At 42.9% G+C, this 15476-nt stretch overlaps 1 protein-coding gene across 1 annotated transcript; it reads right to left on the minus strand.

Moving 5' to 3' along the window:
• Window positions 1–421: 421 nt before the first annotated feature.
• HADH (hydroxyacyl-CoA dehydrogenase) lies at window positions 422–12505 on the minus strand. Its single transcript, XM_072119326.1, has 8 exons — window positions 12286–12505; window positions 8371–8499; window positions 6736–6893; window positions 5903–6029; window positions 4273–4362; window positions 4012–4084; window positions 1029–1145; window positions 422–770 (listed from the first exon to the last, which is right to left on the minus strand). Exons 1-8 carry the CDS (start codon window positions 12406–12408, stop codon window positions 652–654), a joined length of 936 nt encoding a protein of 311 aa, XP_071975427.1. The 5' UTR covers window positions 12409–12505; the 3' UTR covers window positions 422–651.
• Window positions 12506–15476: the final 2971 nt, after the last annotated feature.

The following is a 15476-nucleotide window of genomic DNA, read 5'->3' on the forward strand; positions in this document are numbered from 1 at the left end:
AACCAAAAATGAAGTAAAGAAGGGAGGCTTCATACAAGTATTAACATAATAATACTTATTATAAAAATCCCCTTTTTTCTGGCAAAAAAAAAAAAAAAAAAAAAAAACACAACACAACACACAATGATGGACATGACAGTACAGCTACCAGGCTGTACACATTTGCCCCCTTAGATTTTCAAGTAGAATTTAGAGAAATTACAAAGCCTGATGAAAGTAAGTAGGAGGGATATGTGGATCTCTAGCTTTTTGCACTTCTTACATGTACATGACAATCAGGTAATGGGTTTACAGAAGGAAAAAAAAAAAGTATATTTCCTAGAGTCTAGCATAAAGCCATGAGTACATAGCAGCTCCGACGCTCTGTATGCTCTCCATTTTCTCATGTTCAGGGGTGCACGGAAAACAGAATACAACAGAATCACTTTTCTCATGTTTATTGACTCCAGCGTGGTTATGACATGTCAATGCTTGTAAGCCGCTGTTCAGAAGGATTTTGATCATGAAAGAGAATCCTTGTGCTAAGGCACTAGAGTATGGACATTTGCTGAGAAAACCAAAATGATATCAGTCAGCAAAATGGGAAGTCAGAAATCATATAGCAAGCAAGAGAGACTATAAAAATATATATCTGCAGTGCAGGATGGCATATTATCTGTATTTATAAAATCCTTCTCCAGTCTTCTTGCCCAGCTTCTTCTCAGCAACCAGTTTATTGAGCAACTCACTGGGGGCAAAGAGGGGGTTGTCAGGCTCCATCTGGTGCCAACCTAGGTTGTGGGGGGAAACAATTAGCATTAATTAAATTAAAAAGTGCTTTATAACAGGAGTTAGAGGCTGTCCCAACTATCCACAGGAATGGGGGATAACTAGCTGATCAGTTACACTTTGCCCTCATCATACACACCAATTGTTTGCTGAAGGTGTTTAGCAGCTAGCAGAGGTTTTACCTTGCCAATGATCTGAAAGTATTCATTTATCAACTTTTCTCAAACAACCAAAAAAAAAAAAATAAATAAATCAATTACCATCAATGATGTATTTACTAGTGTCGAGACCAACATAATCCAGAAGTTCAAAAGGGCCCATTGGGTAACCAGCTCCCAACTTCATTGCAACATCAATGTCTTCCTTAGATGCATGACCTGAAAACATGAGAAGACTGTAGATAATCTCCAGTGCCTACGCCTTCTTTTAATACGTTCTGATTTTCAGATAGCTTTATTAATCATTTATGAGTATACAAAAGGTAATTAAAGTATACTTTTGTAAGTACAATTATAATTGATAGTTTATCCATACCCAAGAAAAACACGAAATCAAACGAGTTTTAGAAAATAAAATCTTCCCTTAACCCCTTACTGATGCATGCTAAGTATTACGGCGCGTGTTGGGTCCCGGTTCAATGTGAGGGCTCACTGGATGAGCCCTCTCCATAGCTGCCAAGTCTTTGCTGCATATTGCAGCAAAGACTTACCGGTAACACCCGTGATCGGTGCTAGCACCAATCGCGGTGCAATGTCGTTGATTGACAAAAAGATGGCGACGTATGACATCATCAGGGAGCGGCGATACGTCGCCATGATAGGCTTGGGTCTTGCAAAAACCCGAGGCTGCCTAGTTTTAACCCTTTCATTACAATGTGCTATCAGCACATTGTAATTGAGGAAGGAAATCCCCATATACTGCCATACTGTAGTATGGCAGTATATGATAGGATCGATCAGACAACCTAGGGTTAAAGTACCCTATGGGGTCTGAAAAATAGTAAAAGAAAAAAAATTATAATAAAAAACCCTAAAAATTCAACTAACCCCCCTTTCCCTAGAACTGATATAAATATAAATAAGCGGTTTTTCACTGCATTTAACCCCATAACAGAAAATAGCGCCCAGTCGAAAACGGCAAAAAGTGATCAAAAGGTCGTAAAGTCCTAAAAATGGCAGCATTGAAATAGTCAAAGGTTGCCAAAAATTACACCACCCACAGCTCCGTACACCAAAGTATGAAAAAGTTATTAGCGCCAGAAGATGGCAAAAATAAAACATTTTTGCACAGGTTTTAATTTTTGTAAATGAATGAAAACATAAAACCTATACAAATTTGGTATCCCCAAAGAATAAAGTAGAGGTGTCATTTGTGGCGTACAGTGAAGGCTGTAAAATCCAAGTCCACAAGAAAATGGCACAAATGCGTTTTTTCACTGTACTGCATTTTGAATTTTTTCCCCCGTACACGACATGGAAAATGAAAAACCCTCGTTATGAAGTGCAATTTGTTACACAGAAAACAAGCCGTCAGAGCGCATTACGTGGAAAAATTAAAGTTAAAAAAAAAAAAAAAAAAAAAAAAGGAAAACAGTTAAAGATTTTTGAAGGAGTGGAGTGAAAAATGCAAGTGAAAAAACTAAAAAGGCCCAGGTCATTTAGGTGTTAATATACTTCTCCAAACCTCCTTATGTGCCACTCACAAGAAAGAAAGAGGATCACAACAAATAGGAGAGGGAGCAGAGGTAAAAAGAAAGAGAAGGAGTAGGAGAGGAGACACAAACGCGGAGCCTGGGGCTTGAGTTTTCCTTAAAACGTTCTGATTTTCAGTAAATTTAAGAAGGACCTAGGCTTATGTTCCTCAATAGCTGCAATAGTTTTTGACTATGTGGGCATCATCAGAACTCTCCATTTAATTGCGAATGTGCATTTCCAACTAGAACGGATAATGGTTTATTCATATATAATAAAAGCTAGACAATTTGGATTGCTGCTCGTTTTGTGTCCACAACATGGCAGAAAACATGAAAACGGTCACAGATAAATGACTAGTACTAGCTATTAAGGAAAAATTTGTAAATGATGTCATCAAAGCCAAGTGCTTCCTTGTCTCTCATTATTACTAATCATCCACCCTCATTACTTATCTGCTTTTCACTTTGCAGAAAAGAGCTAATGGAAAATAACACAAGCCAAATAATGACTTATTCCTCATAGACACAGGACTACTGCTAATCTCCGCACAACTTGAACAGCAAAACTTCAAGTCTATGCCTGCCTAGAGGTGATCCCCGAATAGTTTAGCATTATAGCTTCACCCCTCTCCACAGGTTGTATGTGTTATTGTAGCTCAGTCTGTTTCACTGCATTCATGTAGCAGGCACAACTAATGAACAGGCATGGCGTTTTTGGCATCCTGGAAAAACATTTAAGGCTGGTAAAGCAAGAGGATAAAATGTGTGAAATATGCTACATGTATCATGGTTATTATTCTAAATAAATTACTGTATAAGATAACTGTATGCAAAAAGATGGGCATCTATAAAAAAGTTACAGTAAATGGTTGCCGAGCTTTCAGAGCTTTTACGATGTGATTTAAAAGAAAAATCGAACAAGATAAACCAGGGACACTTACTCCTGGCACAGTGACTGTGGTAATCTTCTTATATTAGTTATCCATAGTCTCCTTCCATCTAAAATCATGCTCATTACCATGCTTTAAAAAGTTGAAGGGTTCTGGGAGTGTATCCAGGGCCCTCAGTGCTGCAGATTCTCAAGCGGAAACTGTGAGCAGAACATGTCTTAGCCTCCCCCTCCTGCCTCAGCCTGTGTAATCTAGCAGCAATAGAAAGTGCAGACGGGGGGGGGGGGGGGGGGGCGGGTGGGAAATCTGCTCTACTCCTTGTGACAATAAGTCAAAAGACATCACTGAGGGGCTCTGGTAACATCCACCAGAGCCAAACAGACTCATTAGCAAAAGTTGATTTGAGAAGGAGGCCCTGGATAACAAATATTAGAAGATTACCACAGTCACATTGCCTGCATCTATATGCAAGGATGGATTATGATGGTAGGTTTTCTTTAACTGCCAATGTTGATCAAAGTGATTTGAGGAGGCGGCTCGTGCCTTCATACTGTTGTCTAGACACTTTCTATAATCCAACCATCTCACTGACTCTTTATCGGATGATGATCTATACAGATTGGATAGCTAATCATGAGTACAAGCAGCGCAGGCACATACCCCTTTCGTGTAGACGGACAGATTCCATTAGATATGGTACCAGAAGGCGGTTCACTACGAATCCAGGTGTGTCCTAAAAAAAAAAAAAATTAAAGGTAATTAATTGTTATGCAACTAAAAATGCCATCCATGAATATATATAGATATTAAGTCATATTACTGTATGACATTACCAAGAGAATAAGCAAATAAGTATGTAAAAATATGCAAGAAACAAGAAGTTCTCGTCTTGTATCAGTACAGTTTATTTCTGTACTTTACCTTACATGAGACGGGAGTCTTTCCAAGTGCCTTACTGAAATCCAAGAGAGAATCAAAAGTCTTCTGGCTGGTCATTGGTGTCTTTATGACCTGAAAGACAGGGCAAGAATAAGAAAAACTTAGGAAGAGAAACTTCAGAAAGAACTGCAAATGTGTCTGTTGGTGGGGTAGTATTTTGTAGCGAGTAAGAGGGAAATTATATTGATACACCCCATACCACATGATGTATGCGGCAGGCGTGTGCTAACCGTACGGAGGGAAGCTAGCATATGGCCACCATAGAAGTGCATTGGCACCGTACAGCGCGTGTTACTGTACCATGCTGTCAAGAAAAAGAAAAAAACAAAAAAAACACACAACAACGACCTTTAGTACATATGGTGCAGCTGCACAACTTCCTATGGAGAGAGAAGGGGCAAGGAGGATTCCCCCCTCCCCTTCTCCAGTCAGCCCGGGCCGTATGTGTGAAAGGGGCAGTCTTTATTAAGAGCTCCATACAATTTTCAACAGGGGTGCAGGTTATCCATAACTACCCCATTCTAAAATATTACAGCAGAGGCGAGGGGGTGTGGTGCTTAGCTACCATCCAGCACCATGTGGTACCCTCCAGATATACTAGAAAATACATTAAAATACATGAAATTAAAAGGAAGGTCCCTGAAATAATGTGGGTGCAGAGGTAATTAAAGGGGTATTCCCACAAAGACCGGATTCTTAAAAATGTACTCAGAAAAAAATAAATAAAAAAAAAAATAATATAATATATATATATATATATATATATACACACACATATACACACACACACACACACACACTGCCCATCAGTCCTGGTGTACACAATTTCAGTTGCCCCGGGATCCGACGCTTATTCTTCTGACTTTAGGGTTGGGCAGGACAGATTTTTCTCATGAACAGATTCTCCAGTCTCACACTGCAGAGTCTCTACCCCCCCTTCCATGACAAGCTCATACACACAGTACAGTCTTCAACAACTCTGCTGGTTTCACACAAATCGCAGGTGGAACTGATCATCAGTGTGCACTTAGGAGACTTCCTTCCTCTGACGTTAGAACAAGTCAACTTTATTCTATCACTTTTTAAAAAAATACATAGAATTTGTTCTTGCTGCATATCATTCAGTCAATACTTTTTCTTTAAGCCAGTTGCATTGTGAAAAAACAAAAAATTGCTTAAAGAAAGTACTGACGGAATGATACGCAGTAACAAAATTACTTTTCTGTGTAATTTTTTTTTTTTAAAGTTTAGTATAAAGTTGACTTGAGAATAAGAATAGGGTGGGAATTGCATTGTTTGCAGCCTCCACCCAAGTGTGAGTCTATTGTACATCACCAGATTAAAAATTATTATTAACTCACTATTCACCTTTCTGACGCCCCCTGCAGGTTCTCTACTTTCTTCTAGCAACAGCTCCGGCTGACAACATACCCTGCTGATGAAAGAAAGAAGAGGACCTGTGTGGGGCATCGAAAAGGTGAATATTGATTTTTTTTCCGAGTTTCGGGTTTTTAGCACATTTTTTTGTGCTGAAAAACTCAGCCTATACTTGAGTATATATGGTAGTAATGCAAAGATGTCAAATATGTGAGATCCAAATCCAGAAGCATACCTCAACCAACTTCATCATTGGAACTGGATTAAAAAAATGCAATCCTCCAAAGCGGTCCTGTCTAGTTGTAGAGTTTGCGATGTCTGTTATTGGCAAAGAAGAGGTGTTGCTGGCAAATATGGTATGTCTGCAAGAAAGGAAAGCAGTAAAGAACATTTCAACCAAGTGCATTACCGACCAAAGGTTATAAAAATTATTTTTGCTGTGTTGGGTAGGATAGAATCCACGAGATATGGAACACAACATGTTCAATACCAAATTTTGTGTTTTATTACATCAAGTGTTGCGGGTGGGGTTCGAGCAGCTCTGTAAGCTGTGCAATGAGTATGTGGAATGGTAACCAGAAATGGGAATGAGCTGCAGTACAATTTACAGCCAGTACTGTTTATGGGCATAGACGCCTCTTTAATCAACTGAACAGTGGTTTCATTTCTATGGGTGACAGTATCTTTCCATAGGCTTTATAGTGCATATGGATGTAGTTCCTGTTTAAATAACCAGCACAATATGTGGCTGCTTTGAGAGACACTGGCATCATACTGAATTTCATGGAATTGGATATACTTTAGTGCTCTCCATGCAGTAAGAAGTGCTGTTACAGCAGCAATAACAGTACAATGGACATGCACAAAATATCCGTGATATCTCTGCATAAATAAGAGCTCTACATAAATTTGCAACATCCTTAAAATTTACATCCATTTTAAGTGAGAATTAATCAAATGAATAAATTTACGAACTGCGTTTTTTTCTCTCATTTAGGAGATCTGATGAATGATGGCAATAAAGGTTAAATGGTGTGAAATAACAAATTCTTTAGCAATCTTCCTTACTCTGGTGCAAATTTATCCAATCTCTTGAAGAGTTCGTTTTTCACTTCCAAGTTCTCAACAATGGCTTCCACCACTAGATCCGTGCTGTGGACCACGGCTGCTGGGTCGCTGCTGGTGCTGAAATTTGAAAGGGTTTTCTCAATAAACTGAGAAGCAGCCTGAAAGTGGAGAGAAAGGAGAAAATCAGTTACTAAAGTAAAAATGTTGCGTTGATGCTCATTTCCATAGACATTACTACTCCTGCTACAATCCAAATTATAATAAATGTGCTTTACAGCTAGAGTTCACCTTTAACTAAAATATACATTTGCTTATAGCTAGATGCACCATCTCCTGAACATCAAGGTATGGCATTTGGGGGGGGGGGGGGTACAAAACTTTGTACCAAGAGTCAGTAATAGTGGTGCTGCTGGTGTACTGACACTTGGCTCCTTAACCCCTTAAGGACCAGGCCCTTTTTCGTTTTTGCGTCTATTTTTCTTCAAAAATGTATAACTTTTTATTTTTCCATGTGAAGAGCTGTGTATGGGCTTGTTTTCTGCATAACCAATTGCACTTCATAGTGGTGGTATTTAATATATGCCATGTACTGGGAAACAAATTCTGAAAGCAAAAAAAAAAAAAAAAAAAATGAAGGAAAAATGCCTTTGCGCCATGTACTTGTGGGCTTGGATTTTACGGCTTTCAATGTCAGGTCTACTTCATTCTTTGGGTCAGTACGATCACTGAGATAACAAATTTGTATATGTTTTATAATGTTTTCATACAGATACAAAAATGAAAACCTCCCGATGACGTTTTTCAATGCTACAATTTTTAGGACTGTGCGACCTTTTGATCACTTTTTATAGAATTTTTTAAAATGGCAAAAAAGTGACATTTGCGACTTTTGGCGCTTTTTGTCCATTACAGTGTTAAACTAACAGATCAGGCATTTTCGGACACGGCGATATCTAATGGGTTTATGATTTTTACTGTTTATTTATACGATTCTAGGGAAAGGGGGGCGACATATTTATGATTTTGTTTATTTTTAATATCAGTTCTAGGGAATAGGGGGAAATGTTATTTTTTATAGGTTTTTTGGTACTATAGCATCGTAGGATATTGAAAATTTGCTATGGATCTTAACAGTGTGCCACCGACACACTGTTATAAATCCTGTTGAATGGCAGGTTCTGGAGTCTCCTACAGATTGCAGGCTGCAATGGGAACAGATCGTCTCTTCCTGATGACATCACAGGGAGAATTCAACTGCCGCTTTAATCACGTAGCCCATGAGCCCTTTACATACACCCTTGACAATATTAGGAAATCCATTTATAGGGCAAGTTTATCATGATTTTCATGGTTTCTCGAATTGAAACCAGTAGTTGTGATAATTTCCCCCTTTACACCACCTCCACACTATGTGGGCGTGGAAGGGCGTATGACTGGTGGCAGCACGGAAGATACACCAGCAGGCCGGTGGGGCTTTCACCATAAGCCGGAGCACCAGCGTATGATAAATATCTCCCAACAAATTGTAACTATTTTTTTTTTTGGGCTCTAGAGAAATAAAATCCTGTAAGTTTATAGAGCTCTTATTTGGCAGAAGATGCATTAAGGTTGAAGAAAGAAATACCAGAATGTCACCTCAGGCTTGTCTGCAAACATCTTCTTGGTGACTCTTTTCAAGCTGTCTTCAATAGTTTTGGAGGACTTTTTCAAGATTTCATCAGTCTGGTCCACTAATACTACAGTGTGTCCAGTGGCTGCAGCTACCTACAATGAAACACAAAAAGTGTGCACCAAGAGAACAGTGTCAGAACAGACACAAACATATTTAAATGCACCCTTAACCCACGCTCCTATGTGGAAGAATGTTGCCCTATTTGTCACCTTACTCATTACATTGTAGATTTGAGAATTTGCAGCATGGCCCAAGGTCTGTTTTCACTCCATGTGTTTGTGTAGCTTTAAACTTTTCATTCACTTGAGTTGTATTACATTTCAATTGGGTTTTGGATGTGCAACGTTCATGACAATCCACCCCCACACCATTAGTTGAATGTTTCAATAGGACATTAATATAGATGACCTTTACTGCATAGTAATTGATGACTTTCGACCAAAGGTGTAGTCTGGGGACACAACAAGCCGGTAATCTACAGTATTTTCAAGGTCAGCACTGACTACATTAAACATTAACCTGTTCTGTCAGACAAGGTCGGATGTGCAGAGTCCATGCAGAGACTAGGGTACACTGTTCCATCCCTATGCCCTTACATTTGGAAAGCTTAGATAGGATTTTATAAATTGAGAACATGCATTATCTTAGACTGCTTTAAAACACTGTTCCTCAGAGCCCTATAGCTTACAGGTGTATTCACATTATGGTACATCAGAACACAGGCCCCATGAGATGTACTGTGGCTTTGTAAAACCCAGGTTGTACAAACAAGAACCCTTTCAATCATCCAGAATCATCTTATATTACTGTACTGTTACAATATGTCAGACAATTCAAGCCCACCCCCCTCCCCGAAATTACATTTTTACAGTTTGTGGGGCTGAGCAATATATTTACAAACTGCAGCCAGCACTGTAACAGTTAATAAAGTGCTGGCGCTTCAGTCCAGCCAGCAGACTTCCATCAAAGTGTGCAGTCTGTGGGGCAAGCCAGCAAGTAAGAGTTCTCCTTACCGAGAATGCCAATTAAGGGTGATTAACGGGCCACACATCCCGTTTTTGGACCATTTTAAAGCATGTGTTGTCAATCTGTTTAAAAAAATGGTCGAAAAAAAAGGGACGTGTGGCATCACCCTTAGGGTGAAGACACACATGGCGTTTTTGGGCCGTTTTTCATTGCGCAATTTCTGAAAAACTGACAAAAACGCATGCGTTTTTAACGATCTGAAAACGCACTTAGTAAAAAGGGCACAAAAACGCCATGCGTGTCTTCACCCTTAGACCCTCATGCACAGGTAAAATATCATGTGACAGAAAGCAGGGGCGAATCCTGAAAAACCTGGCTCAGGACAAGTATGTAAGCAACACAGAGGTATAACTTGTGTAATGGTTGGTGGCTCAGACCCAGCTCGATGTGGTTGCCTGTGTGTGGCTGTATCTAAATAATCAGACAGCTGAGAAGCCCATCTGGAAGCCATCAGTGCTGCCACCTATTGGTTGACAACCGTTCCTTCAATCAACCATTTGAGGGTGCTGTCACACGTCGCGTTTACTGCATGCGTTTAAAAAGGCATTGCTACAGCTGAAGGGATATTTCCCTAATTAAACAGCTGTTAACGCTTGCGTTTACAAAACGCATGCGTTAACATAGCGGTTAACGCATGCGTTAACAGTGCGTTAACAACCGCATGCGTTAACCGCGATGTTAACGCATGCGTTAACGCTTGTGTTTTGTAAACGCAAGTGTTAACAGCTGTTTAATTAGGGAAATACCCCTTCAGCTGTAGCAATGCGTTTTTAAACGCATGCAGTAAACGCGACGTGTGACCGCACCCTGAGAGGTATAAAGAAAAAGTGTCGGGGAGCAGGGATCTAACATCATAAGGCAGACAGGGAACTACTTTGATTTGAATATCATTTTATTCTGACATATGCCAGGTATCTAACATCAAGCCCTTAAGGGTGATGTCACACATGGCGTTTTTAGGCCGTTTTTGGGCTGAACTGCCTAAAAACACCATGGGGGACATTTACATAAAGTGTCGGTGTCTGCATTGGCTTCGTTACTGACCTGCTCTCGGTAAGCAGACACACATTTAATATTGTGTAGCTGTGCAGATAAGTTTCTGGCGCCGAGACCATTTTCTGTCCATGGAACCAGAAATGTGTCCAACAGTCAGAGAACAGGCAATAGCACTGTTTTGTGTCCCTGCTAGACCAAATTTCTTTTGGTCTACTTTACGCCAGTTTACAGCGTCCAAAAATGGCTGTGACACATTAATTGTGTCTGAGTTTCCACTCCGCCAAAGCCACGCCCCTTTTCAGAGAAGAGTCGGAGCAGGCGGAAAAAGGCATTTTATCTGTCCCCGCCAGCTAATAAATAGGTAGGAGAGCAGAAGATGCGGTGAAAGCGCCACAAAACTGGCGGAAACACCATAGTAAATGTCCCCCCCATGTGTGTCACCACTCTAAGGCCACGGTCACATGGTGCGTTTTGAAACGCATTACAACACCTGAGGAGAGGTGGATTGCCTAATTACATTACGATTAACATTTGCATTAACAGAATGTTAACACATGTGTTAATGAGTTAACAAAATGTAAATGTAAACACATAGTTAACACAGCATTTTGTAAACGTAAATGTGAACAGTAAAGTAATTTGCCAATCACCTCTGCGCAGCTGTAGAAATGAGTTTCAAAACACAATGTAAATGCAACCAAAACTCATTGAAAACTGATGTGTTTTTGCTCATGGGTTTTTAAATGTTTGTTCGCGTTTTTTTAAACGCAATGCTTGATGTACGCAAGGGTGGTGCCACATGTTCCCCTTTGTAACTGAATCAAAACACACTGCGTCGGCCCGCGGACGAGCACATATGCGCTTGCATGCTGCCTGTCCCAAATAGAACAGCCAATCCAACAAACCAATGCCCCTAGCAACTAGACGTGGCTATGACTGGCCAGGGGGACACGTTTACCATTAGGTCCTCTCTTCTTTAGCAGCCACAAATGTCTGACTAGGTAAATCCCTCCAGGAAACTAATCTGTGGCCCAGAATGCATACCATCACCAGTTCCGGATCCAGTGGTACAGTCAGCGTTAGGAGGAAGGTCACATGCTGCAACTCTTCAACAATAGATTTAAATGCAATGGTGATGCAGGGAGCCGTTGTGACTCCATTGAGCTTTGATGTGATGACAGCACTGCACCTGCTGGCTTCAAAACAGCAGCAGAGTGGGGACCACTTTAGGGGGTATTAGTTACAAGGACCATTTTTTTCAAGATGGACATTATACATGGTGAGGGGGTCACAAGAAGAGGCATTATACAGTGTGAGAGCACTAGGGGGTAGATCAATGGGCATGGCTTAGAATATAATAATTTCCCAAATTATAGGACATTTATCATATGATAAAGTCCCCATTCCTGTGTATACATCAAAAGGCTCCAGCCCTCTGCTGCACCCCCTTGGCATGGAAGGGAAAATAATGACAATGCTCAGCAGTTCACAAGTGACCGCAATTATTACACCAAAAACCTGATAAGTGTCCACCGCATGTCCATATTCTCATCATCACAAAGATTTCAATCCATGTGAGAGCAGTAATAAGGCTCAGCTCAGACATAAGTATTACATACAAATTTAATAGCAGATCTCATCCAGGAGAGTGAAATCCACTGGAAATACTGACCTGCTGCAGATCTGACACCAGAGCTCAATGTGCGCTACATCACACTATGTGACTATAGAAGTTATACAGAACATACAGGGGCAGCACCGCGGAGGACATGCAGCGGGGTAACGCACGGCGCAGTAACTCCCTGCTCACACATGCACCCCGCGCTCAGGTCACATGACCGGCGTTCGCCTCTCACCTGCGCGATCCCAGCTCCCATGAGGCCTCCCCCGATCACTGTGACGTGCTTGATGGCGATCTTCTTGGCGGCAGCACTGGATGACATACATCGTGCAAGGAGCTGCCTACTGGCAGAGGCCATGACTGCTAGCGAGTAGGAGCTGAAGGACACACGCCTTATGCCCGAGCTGACAGCGAGTGACGTCAACACCAGGCGCCGGGAAAGTTAGCCAGGAGCTGGAGCGGAGCGAAGGAGGTCACCTGACCGCACGGGGGCGGGGCTAATCCTTCTCCGTGTACATATACATGTGTCATGTAAGAGAGAAGTAATAACGTAGGGAAGGTCATTGCTGTCACATACCGGCAGTGCTGAATAGTCATGGCGGGAATAGAGAAGAGGTAGCATGGGAAGAAGCATACAGGGAGATTGTGTGACAGAGAAGGAGCATGAGGGAGGTCTGTGAGAGAAGGGCTGATTGAGAATGTAAATGCAGTAGTTACGAATACACTTTATGCTGAGGCTATGGTTACAATGTTGTTAACATAGTGCATACCTCCGAACTTTTGGGTGGGAGGAGAGTGACAAAACCCCTCCCCCTTTATAAACCACGCCCATTGCCCCACCCACAAGCATATTATAATATCGACCTTGATGGTCCCATCCTCCTCCTTTGGACCTTTTGTCCTCCAACCTCCTCATGTAGCCTCCTGCCCTCCAGCCTCCTCCTGCCCTCCAACCCCCTCATGTAGCCTCCTGTCCTCCAGCCTCCTCCTGTCCTCCAACCCCCTCATGTAGCCTCCTGTCCTCCATCCTCCTCCTGTGAACTCCTGTCCTCCAGCCTCCTCATGTAGCCTCCTGTCCTCCAGCCTCCTCCTGTCCTCCAACCTCCTCATGTGGCCCCCTGTCCTCTAACCTCCTCATGTAGCCTCCTGTCCTCCAGCCTCCTCCTGTCCTCCAACCTCCTCATGTGGCCCCCTGTCCTCTAACCTCCTCATGTAGCCTCCAGCCTCCTCATGTGGCCCCCTGTCCTCCATCCTCCTCCTGTCCTCCAACCTCCTCATGTGGTCTCCTTTCCTCCAGACCCTCCTGTAGCCACCTTTTCTCCAGACCCTCCCTATCCTCCAGCCTCCTCATCCTGTGGACTCCTGTCCTACATCCGCCTCCTGTAGCCCCCTTTCCTCCAGCCTCCTCCTGTTCTCCAGCCTCCTCCTGTCCTCCAGCCGCCTCCTCCTGTAGCCCCTGCCCTCCAGCCTCCTCCTCTCCCCCAGCCTGCTCCAGCACCCTACTGTCCTCCAGCCTCCTCCTGTCCTCCAGCCTCCTCCTCCAGCATCATCCTCCTGTCCCCCAGTCTGCTCCATTATCCTCCTTTCCTCCAGCCTCCTCCTGTCCCCCAGTCTCCTCCTTCTCCTATCCTCTATACTCCTCCTGTCCTCCAGCCTCCTCTGCCAGCATTCTCCTGTCCTCCAGTCTACTCCTCCTGTCCCCCAACCTCCTCCAGCATCCTTCTCCTGTCCCCAGCCCCCTGTCCTCTATCCTCCTGCTGTCCCCCAGCCTCCTCCTCTTGTCCCTCAGCTTCCTCCTCCTGTCCCCCAGCATCTTTCTCCTATCCTCTATACCCCTCCCTCCTGTACTCCAGCCTCATCCTCCTGTCCCTCTGCCGCCTCCCAGCATCCTCCTCCTGCCCTCCAGCATCCACCTCCTGTCCTCCAGCCCCCTTCTCTTATCCTATAGACTACTCCTGTCCCACAGCTTCCTCCTCCTGTCCCCCAGAATCCTACTGTCATCCAGCCTCCTCTTATTGTCCCCCAGCCTCCTCCTATCCTCTATCATCCTCCTGTCCTGCAGTCTGCTCCTCCTGTACCCAGCCTCCTCCTCCTGTCCCCACCCCTCAGTGTCCTCCATGCCCCCCGTCTCCCAGCCGCCTCCTGCTGTCCCCCAGCCTCCTCCTGTCCCCCGCATCCTCCTATTCTCTATACCCCTCCTGTACTCCAGCCTCCTCCTCCTCCAGCATCCTCCTGGCCTCCAGTCTCCTCTTCCTGTCCCCCTGCCTCCTCCAGCATCCTCCTCCTATCTTCAGCATCCACCTGCTGTCCTCCATTCCCCCCTGTCCTCTATCATCCAGCCTTCTCCATCCTCCTCCTCCTGTCCCCCAGCATCCTACTGTCATTTAGCCTCCTACTCCTGTCCCCCATACTGCTCCACACCTCTAAAGGTCAACGGAGGATTAAATAAAGAAAATCAAACTGCGATTATTTCTTACAGTGAAAAAATGCTGCACTGTGATTGGGTAAAACATGTGCTTTCCAATACACAGTTTTCTTTGGTTATTTAGAAGGGAGACATAATCAATACTTCCAGCAGGTGGCGACATTACTTAGTTTATGCTCACATGTGACTGTCCCAAATATGGAAGCAGGTTAAGGAAATCTATGCACATGCTTCATCATATCAGAAGATATCAGTCTGCCGTCCGAAAAAATATGTGAAATCTGATCAATCCCCCTGCCCTCCCAAAAATTACGCCCCTTAAAGTTCCTCATTTCTTTTAAGTGGAGATTATTCCATAATGGTGCCTGTGTTGTGCTGCTATTAATTTCGCAGTGCTTTTTAACCCAATCCCAAGTTCTCCTGAAACACCTACATATTGGTACCCGTGCTAATTCTATAGAATCCAGAGTCCAAATATGTCAAGCCATTCTTAAAATCTAAGTTAACCTTTTTAGCTATAGCTTTAATGATTATGTAGCCCAGCCCCCCTTCCTTTTCGGTTTGCACCAATATTGTAATTTTAGTCTGACTCTCTTTCTTCCCCAGATGAGCTAGTTTAGGAGTCTTTCAAAGATTTTAAAATATTTACTACTAATCCAAATTGGAGTGGCTATAATAACATACAGTATTTGCGGCAGTAGGATCATTTTGATAAGCGCAAGTCTATCTACCTGGGATAACGGCAATTTCACCCATACGTATATTTTCTTCCTTATCTTCTGAATTAAGGGTATTAGATTCTGATCAATATAAGTTCCAGGGGTCCTAGACACTCTTATCCCTAGGTATTCTATCGTGTCCCCTCTATCCAAAACTGTCACCTCACCGCACTTCCTAACTATAAAATCATCCACTGGGAGAAGGCATGACTTCCAGTTCACCTCTAACCCGGAAAACTTACTAAATTCGGCTACTGTTTCCATTATTTTTGGGACAGATTC

Source organism: Engystomops pustulosus, chromosome 1 (assembly GCF_040894005.1).
Source record: "Engystomops pustulosus chromosome 1, aEngPut4.maternal, whole genome shotgun sequence".
Lineage (NCBI taxonomy): Eukaryota > Metazoa > Chordata > Amphibia > Anura > Leptodactylidae > Engystomops > Engystomops pustulosus.